General features: G+C 40.6%; 1 protein-coding gene across 2 annotated transcripts in view; it reads right to left on the bottom strand.

Annotated features, from left to right (window-relative positions):
* The window catches only part of GABRB1 (gamma-aminobutyric acid type A receptor subunit beta1), a 362,417-nt gene extending 353,636 nt beyond the window's left edge, over window positions 1-8,781 (bottom strand). For both annotated transcript variants that reach the window (XM_077757707.1, XM_077757706.1), the window contains exons 1-3: window positions 8,693-8,781; window positions 8,436-8,527; window positions 7,960-8,027 (exon numbers count right to left, since the gene is read on the bottom strand). In XM_077757707.1, coding sequence (XP_077613833.1) covers window positions 7,960-8,027; window positions 8,436-8,527; window positions 8,693-8,772 — 240 coding nt within the window. In that variant the 5' untranslated portion in view covers window positions 8,773-8,781. The remainder of the gene's footprint in view (window positions 1-7,959; window positions 8,028-8,435; window positions 8,528-8,692) is intronic.
* Between the last annotated feature and the right edge of the window lie 494 nt (window positions 8,782-9,275).

Genomic DNA, 9,275 nt, shown 5'->3' on the forward strand with positions numbered 1-9,275 from the left:
CTCTGTTTGTTTATCTCTTCTTTTGTACTTCCAATTCCTAAGGTCACTCTTCTTCTACTTTAGGCACTTATCCTCTCTCATCTCAACTTTGAACCACCCTCTTAGCTTCTTAACAGGAACGTTGCCCCCAATTTTAGCCTCCTCTACTTCTTCCTCCACATCACTTCCAGAACGATCTCTCTGCAATGTTAAAAACACAGCACCTGTTAAAAACTTTAGCAGGTTTTCTGTATTTCAGGATTAGTATTCATTTTCTTAGCATACATATTCTGGTGTCGTTTTGTTCTGTGTGTGTTTGTGCGTGTCTTTTTTATTTTTTTTAATGTTTTTTAAATTTATTTCTGAGAGAGAGAGAAAGAGAGAGAGAGAGACAACTTGAGTAGGGGAGGGTCAGAGAGAGAGGGAGATACAGACTCTGAAACAGGCTCCAGGCTCTGAGCTGGCTGTCAGCACAGAGCCCAATGTGCGGCTCAAACCCACAAGTGGTGAGATCATGACCTGAGCCAAAGTCGGACGCTTAACCGACTGAGTCACCTACACACCCCAGTGTGCATGTCTTTTTTAGAGTGAAAGTATAAAACATGTACAAGATTTTTGTTTAATCAAACAACTCAAAAAGGTACGTACAATACAGTGAATATCTCTTCAGGCCATAGTCCTAGTTCTACTTCGAAGAGACAACCATTCATTTCTTGGATATTCTTCCAGAAATGGTCAGTGCATATACTCTGTGTGTGTGTGTGTGTGTGTGTGTGTGTGTGTTCTGAAAATATGCATATATTTAGAAAGCCTTCTTTTTACACACAGGAGAACATTCAATAACACTGTCCTACACCTTGCTTTTAGTATTGTCTTATCTCTTGACAATCTTCCCTGTGCCCTTTAAGTTCTCACAAGAGTGAATAATAACCTGTGGTTTCTGGAACACTCATGCTATTTTCATACACACCTGCCAATGCTTATGCCCTTCTTTTTTGCTTGGAAGATTCTTCTTTTCATTTGCAGCCTACACATGGTGCTAACTACTATTCTTCTTTAAGATTCATCTCAGCATTAACCCTTTCTACACCTTAGAAACCACGCCTCCATGCTCCCATAGAGTCCTGGACTTATATGTCTCCATCCTAACACCTAGCACATCATTTTAAAATAACTTTAGGTATACAGTGTCTTGTATACTGTAAAATATTTGAAAGCATGAAGCATATCTTAGTCATATTTCCATGCCTAGGGGCCTTTTAAAAACATGCCTTAAAAAAATAATTGTTCTGTAAGTATGTGTTGAACCAAAACACTCCAAGAACAAGATAGCTATAAATGTTTCCAAATCTCTCAAAGGGGAAGAATCTTCATTTTGTCAAAAAAAAGGTTTTAAATAATTTTTTGAGAAAAATGTAAATTCTACAAGGACAGAGACAAGTAGAATAGTTGAATGCATGCTCTTGGAAAAAAGCCCTTTTGTCTTAAATACAGAACACAATAGCAAGTTTTACTGGGGTTGAAAGAGGGGGAATACATTAAGTACTTAATGGAAGGGTAGCAGAAAATAACTACTAGCAGAAAAACAAGGAGGACTAGTAAAAATTCTAAAACAGGGTAACCGGACTCACAAAAAGAAAACGCACTCATCTTTCACTCTTTGGCAAAACTTTTCTCTGAGGTATAACCACTTATAAGAATTAATTATAAACCCTCTCTTGAACATTTCTGTCAAGGTCTGAGCAATAGGTTGATATATGCCACAGACTATTAACTTCCTTCAGTGGATAGTCTAAAGAGTTCATGAAATGTACAATCTGCTGAAAACAAGTATTCTAAAATACAGAACTCGATCCTGGTATTATAAAAAAATAGCATTCAGTGCTCTGAAAAAGTTCATGAGGAAATTCTGTACTAACATTTAATCAACTATAAGCATATATCCATTTATCTTCCTATTATCCTCAGGTATGGTAATGTCATTTGAGTTATTAAAAACTCAAGTCAGTTGGAAACCCTTACTACCATTTTTTTTTGAAATTTTTTACCTTCCCTGATAATAGCAAGATTTCATTCCTGTGTGTTTTGAGGGTGCTATCGAGATTTAGGGGGTCTGCCAAGACAAAAAGCATCAAACACTTAGAGAATTGGTGCCAAGTAATGTTCAGCTGAGATGAACACTTTAGCTTTACTGTTGGAAAGATTTTAAATGGTTTGGGTAAATCCTTTGGGGTATCCAGATCCTGGAGAGTAATGGTTTCTTACTGTTTCACATTAAGTGTTGAAAATTTATTAATTTAGCAATAGTGGAGCAATGTCCCCTGTTTGAATACAGCAGACAGTATTGGATAGAAATATTTTCAACTTGGTTTGGCTCCAACATTCAATACAATGTAAACCAGGAATCCATCAAGTCTCATGTTGAAGACCATTGATCCACTGTTTCGTATTGCTGTCTTTGGAAGTGTTTAGGGGGAAAAATGGACAATAATGACATGACCAATTAAAATGGTAATTTAAGAGGCCCCAGATCACAAAGAATCATTGCTGCATTGTTCCCAGGAGTCCGCCATACTTTGTACTCTGCAAGATTTCAATAAATGTTTGTTCAATGACATATCTAACAGGAGAACTAAATGGGATAAGATAGACTGTAACAGAAGAATAAGATGGAGTGGAAGAGTCTTATTTTGGACAGAGTCTAAAATCTTTAAAGGTCTAAGTTTATATCATAGACTATTTGAACTGAAAACACGTTTAGCAATAATGTCATTTACCTTCACTTTACAGAGGGGAAACCTGAGGCCAGGAGAAGTCAAATGACTCACTCAGGGTCCCAAAGCTAAATACTGGGAATATATTTTTGCTTGCCTGGCAGATAGGACACAGGCCCTGGAGTCAGGCTGCCTGATTTCTGACCTTGGCCAGGCCATTTACTAGAGCTATAACTTCTGAGCAAATTAATTAATCACTATAGCCTGTTTCTCCATCTATAATGCAGGATAACAATCCTATAACCTTAAATCTAGGATTAAATGAGCTAGTGATATAAAGCACTCAATAAACATAACTCAGGCATAGGGTGTGTTCAGTAAGTGTTACTATTAATTTTCGTCGTATCGCATACTTTAATACCCAGGGGTTTATAATTCCACAAACATAAGCTTTCCAATATGAGCCCAAACTTTCAAAAAATCTGGATAGCCTTGCTTTGATGTGGCTTAGGGTACAAAAAGATCTTTCTGTTATCTCAGAACAGAATGGCAAAGGGAAATTTTTCCTCTTTCAGCTTTTCAAGATGGTATAATATTGTAACCCTGCACCTAAAAGTGAGACCTGGTTGATTACTCATATAAGAGAAAAATGTATTTATATCTTTATTTAACTGCTCATATCTGTTCCTACCTTTAAATGATACTGACCTATTTGCTCCATTTGCAAAGGGATTTTGTTATAACCTCAGAGAATTCCCTGTCAGCAAAAAGGGTATGTTTAGGCTATTTTGCAAAGCTATTGCAAGCTCTTCATAGGGGGGGAAACCATTTGCAATGTTCTCTATTCTGACTATAGAAGTTACTGGTGTTCTGTAAAGCAGCAGGATAGTATTGTCGGAGTTACTGTGCTTGGAAACATTTGCACAGCCATCATTTAAGGTTGGCTGACTCATGAGTATTGACACATTTAGGAGGAGTGCTTATTAGTTAAGTCAAGCCCCATCATCCAGGCTCTTGACTTTGTCCTATTGCTTATCATCCATTACTAATGTTCCCCTTTGAGCACAGCTACCTGGTTGCCTAGAAATTAACTTAAAACTCAATTTGAAACCTTGAAATATTAGCATTCCTAGGGAAATTTAAGAAAACAAAGCATTCATTTCTTAGTAATGCAAGATCTCAGAATGATGTACTACAACCTTGCCGCACAAAGTGCTGTCCACACGCCAGCACCTGGCAGTCCCCAGGAGATGCAGAACGCCGACCCCATCCCAGACGTCTGATTCAGAACTTGCATTTTAACATTTTCAGGTCTCAGAGCTACTCAGGATGCATCATAGATTGAGAAGCAATGAAAGAAATGGGCAGGGGAGGATTCTGAACGTGGTTACTGTTTTGTGTCACCAGGATGATGGTAATTAGACCTAACTAAAGTATGCACCAGAAATCTCTGGAATCAAATATTAAAATCACAACAGAAACAACAGTGGAATTTTACAACAGTGAATATTTGGTAAATTGTATTTGGTTTTCTTTTAGGTATTATTTATGTAATTGGCTCATTTTAGGCTTTTGTGGGTTTTTTGTTGTTTTTACTCTTTTCATTGTTATTTGCAATGCCTAAAAGAGCATTCACTATTGCATTCACCCATGCATGAAGGAAGAAAAGAAACAATGAATCCATGGTGCTATCTATTACTAGGAATGGCTACTTGGGTCCGGACTCAATAGATATAAAGTCTTCTGTGAGTGACCACCTGGAACATCGTTCTTCAGGTCAGGGACAGAATTTTGTGCTTGGAACTCCTACCTGAGCACCAGAAGCCACCTCCTTAGTAAGAAGGAACAGCTAGTTATTGGAATCTGAAATGCAAGAATTCAACCCTTGTTTCCAGGTAGTTAATATCATGCTTCCCCAATCTTCTGCTCAAAGAGAAGATCTGCTTGTTACCATGTGTTTTACTGAACTTATATTGATAGATGTTAGTGTTACTTAAAGGCAAGTTATGGGGGCTATCGTCTCCTTTTTGCCCCAACTGCCTTCTGTTTATCTTTAATCGAGAGAGAGAGAGAGAGAGAGAGAAAGAGAGAGAGTAGATTTATGGGTTGGAAGAAACTAAGGAGAGGCTTGAAATGTTTAATAAAACAAATGAAAATCACAGTAGCTTTTTAAAGATAATTGTTCAGAAAATAACAGTATATAGTCACTATCACTTGCATAGTGTATCCCATGATGCCAGAAGAAAAATTCTTCCTAATTTAATCAGTAATATTCCTGAAAAGTCTTGCTCCTAAGTATAGTTTTCTTTCTTTCTGCATCAGAATTACTCCTCAGCGGAATACTGCTCAGAACTCACTGCTCAGAGCCAATAATTCTGGATTGTATAGGTTCTTGACTATAAAAGTCTCTTTTATTTTCTTAATTTGGGAACGGTGTTCTATATCCCGAAGAACATGAATCAGAGAATACTCGTTGTTATGTGAGCCTTGAAAACAGTGCTATAAACCAACATGGAATTATATTTCACATAGGATAGCATAAGAAAAGAACAAAACCTAACAAAGCCTCATTTTCAAACCCATTAATGTAATGTACAATTATCATGTCATTTTCCCAGCCACGGAATGGGTGGGTAATAATGTTAATGAATAAAAATATAAAAATGAACAGTGTTTTAGGAATGGATTTTAGTCTGAAGTTTCTTTAGAGCTACCTTTTTATTATATTCTCTGTCCATTCTTAATTTTTGTCAATTTTGGCTAAAAAATTCCTTTTAAGTAACCTCAAAAGTTACTACCTATCGGGGTACTAAAACATGCTTAATATAAAAATCATTGAGTCTTATTTCCCACTGACGTTTCAGCTCTGCTTATATGATCTAAAATTCAAAGCATATTGTAGACAATACTCTTAATGAGGGCTGGTGATAGCCCTCGATCTTGAAAGTCCTCTTTGTTTACATTTTTCTTGGCGTTATTTCCAATCTATTTCTCTTAATGTTTTGGATAGATGAGAGAGGATAAAATAGACCTTGGATCTTCTTGGTAGCTCTCATTAAAAGGAGAAACAACAGTAAGTAAGTCAAGGTTTACTATTTTTCAGTGTTTAGTGTTTTATATTTTCTCATCAGTTTCTAACACCGCAGTGGAAAGGTAATTGGTATTTTAGTACAATATACTTTTCAAAGGCTTATCTGTTGGAAGAATATTTTTTAAAAGTCAAGTACCTATATACATGGTACAGTCAGTAACTAAGCTGTATTATTCCATCATCAAAGGCTTTTTCCAGGGGTACTTCAATTAAACTCCATCTGTTTTTTGTCTAGGCTATGTATGAATTCAGTTGAACAACTAGTTACACAGAGCTTTTTTGTGGTAATGGTTGTTTTGGTTAATAGCAACTTCCCTATTCAGTTCCATTTCTTTTTGTAGCTCCAAAGTTGTTTGTAAATAGAGTCAACAGAATTATACATTTTTAAAAATTCTGTAAAGCATAGTACCCTATACAGAAAATGGACCACCAGCAAAGGCATTGTTTGCCTTTTGAGCTGGTCTGAATCTTCTCCCATTTTGTAAATTACCTGTGTTGGTACTTACAAGGTGCCAAAATAAATGACTTGAAAAGGAAAACATTATCATCTTTTATCTACATGATATAGACTGCTTTGTAATTCATTATCTGATGTATCCAGTTGCAATGGTATATACAGGTTAGGTATGATTTGCATATGTGCACATGTTACTACTACATTCTCCAGTGTTTGTAAATAGTGTGTTTGGGGCTGCTTTGTGGTCGTGCGATGTATGCGAACAGAATTTATTAATAAGCCAGTCTGTTAAAAACCTTCCTTGAGTCAGAAACTGTTCACTGTGCCTTCACTTTTAAAAATTGTTTTTCTTTTTCCAATACAACCACCAGAGACACCTTATGTCAAACAAGCTATTTAAAGCAGATGTTACAACTGTAAAATACAGAAATGTAATAGGCTTCTTCTTCTAATCCTTTTCAATAGATTATAAACATATTTATTTTTCCTTGACACAACCTAAAAAAAGAAAGAATTCTTAAATCTTAGCATGTTAAGATAACAGGGCACGCTAGTAATGAAATGACAATTCAATAGCCTTTACAGCTATAGAATGACAAAATCCCAGAGGGCTTTAGTCTTTCAGTGATTTAAGCTGTCTAAAATTTCTGCTGCCACAATATTTTTTCGCAAAATTTGCTCACCTAGATCTAGCTGTTTCCCTGGATGGTCGGTTCTAGAAAAGCAACAGGCTTTTTCCCCCCTGCCTTTCGAGAAGCAACAGTTAGAAACTCTAACAACTAGAAAACGGCTACCCTAGAGTGGCTGGAAACAGCTAATAGAGAAGATGACAGCTATGATTTCAATCTACCGTGCAACAGCCTCAGAAAGGAAGAAGAAAACTATGGAAATAAAAGAATGCTAGCCTTTTGAAAGGATGGCGCTATGTTACTACCGCGCCCCCCCACCCCCCATCCTCAACTTCCACGGTCCCTTTAATCATCAGGCTTTTCCGTCCTGCTTAAGTTTCCAGGGTAAAGCAAAACGTTAACTCGACCCATTCCGTTTCCCTCTAAATTTGCAAGATGCTCGAAGACAAATTCAACCCTCACGAGGAAACCATACAAGCCTCCCCAGAAGCTGATTTGAGCACTTTGGTATGAACAAGCATGGACCGTAGTCTCAGCCTCTTGCTCCCGCCGCAAGGTGTGCTAGAGCCTGGAAAGAGGGAGGGGACGCTCTGAAACCGCCAAGGCGAGCTCGGGCGTTCGGTGGCGGGACCTGGGTGGGCTGGAGGGCTTGGCCACGGCTGGCAGCGAGGAGGCGGCCGCGGACCACGGTCCGGGGCCCCTGCTGCAGGTCGCCCGGCCGCCGGCAGGTGGTGCCCTCGACATCGGAACCCCAAAGGAAACCCTGCGAAAGTACCGCTCAGACTCCGCCCCACCAGATCCTCCGGCACCAGTCACCCGTCCTTCCCCAAATAGTGCCGAGCACGTTTCCTCCGAAACACTGCAATAGCGTGCGTGCGTGCGTGTGTGTGTGTGTGTGTGTGTGTGTGTGTTGAAAATACAAACCAGGGGCAACGGGGAGTGGGGAGTGTGTGCCAGTGTGGGGAGCGCGCGTAGTGGGACTCCCCGGGCCGGGGCGAGGTGACCGCCAATGAAACGCAGAGGGCGCGGGGACCGGTCCATTTCACAGCTGCGTAAGCCCGGCCGCGGGCGCGTCGGAAGGCCACTCACCATGTTCACTTCGGAGACCATGTCTATGCTGGCAACATCGATCCGCATCCCTACATCCACAGGGGGCCCTGCGGGGAGGTGGGACACATTATGGACATATTCTCAGAGTGGTGACAGGATGGGGAGAGGCGGGGGGCTTCCCTGAGCTTACTACGTTCTGAATGGGCTTCCTGCATCCCCCTCTCCCCCTTGCAGGGGACAGCCTGGGAAAACAGGTGTGGGCACACGCGTGATGCAGTGACTATGCAGAGGGTGTGTCGGGCCGGGGAAGGTCGGCTCTGCCTGGGGTTTCATCCACCTGCGACTGAGGGTCGTGTCGTGTGTGTGTGTGTGTGTGTGTGTGTGTGTGTGTCCAGGGCGTAGGGCATAGCGCACAGTTGGGAAAATGACATGCTTTTTTTTTTTTTTGACATTTATCTTTGACAGGAAAGGAGAGCTAGATATGGGTTACAGGTTGAAAAAAGATGAAGCATTACCTCCAAAGTCCGGCCGCAAGCGAATGTCATATCCTTTGAGCAATCTGTCCACTGTCTCTTTCACGTATGACATGTTGCTGGGCTCATTGGCGCTGAAGGGAAGAAGTAGGGACCGTATTCAGAATGAACACAAACTGCGAGCAGACATAAATATAGACAAGCACACCTTCCCCCAAATAACAAGCTATATGATCCAGCAAGCATGTAAAAAGAAAAACACCAAGGAAAAAAAGAGACGTTCAAGATCAGCAGCTCACCTGTGTGCACAACAGACCATGGCAATCATCACAGGGAAAGAGAGAAGCCCCAAACTCTCTCGATTTTGTACTGTCCACATTACTAACTCTGATTAAAGAATTGTCTTTTCTGCGAAGATTCAAGGAATGCAACTTAGTCGGCGGCAGGGCAGTAATTCCCGAATGGACCTGCGCATGCGCAGAGGGTGCTCACTACCAAAAGACACCTTGTGCCTTGCAAACAATATTCCTAGTGGAACAGGCAACAGATTTCAATCCCTTTAAAGTTCCTGCTTGTGGTGCTGCAGGTCCTCTGGGTAGTCGGAGATATCCTGCTCTTTCCTTGCTGGGGCTCCTGTATTCATTTGCATACTGAGATGTCTTCGTGCTTTGGAGGTTGCTATGTGCATTTCCTTTCTGTCCTCAACCTGATTTTTTTTGGTTCAACTCCCAGGGATCTGGCTAAGGCTGCCTGTGACTGGCATCCTTCATTGGCAGTCACGGTGATCCTAGAGCTGAGAATCTGGAGGCGGGGCGGTTTTCTGGTCTCCTGTGTGCGCCTCTGTTCCAGAGATGGGGGAGTCCGGGAGGGAGGGATGATTGG

This window comes from Crocuta crocuta, unplaced genomic scaffold (genome assembly GCF_008692635.1).
Source record: "Crocuta crocuta isolate KB4526 unplaced genomic scaffold, BGI_CrCroc_1.0 scaffold282, whole genome shotgun sequence".
Lineage (NCBI taxonomy): Eukaryota > Metazoa > Chordata > Mammalia > Carnivora > Hyaenidae > Crocuta > Crocuta crocuta.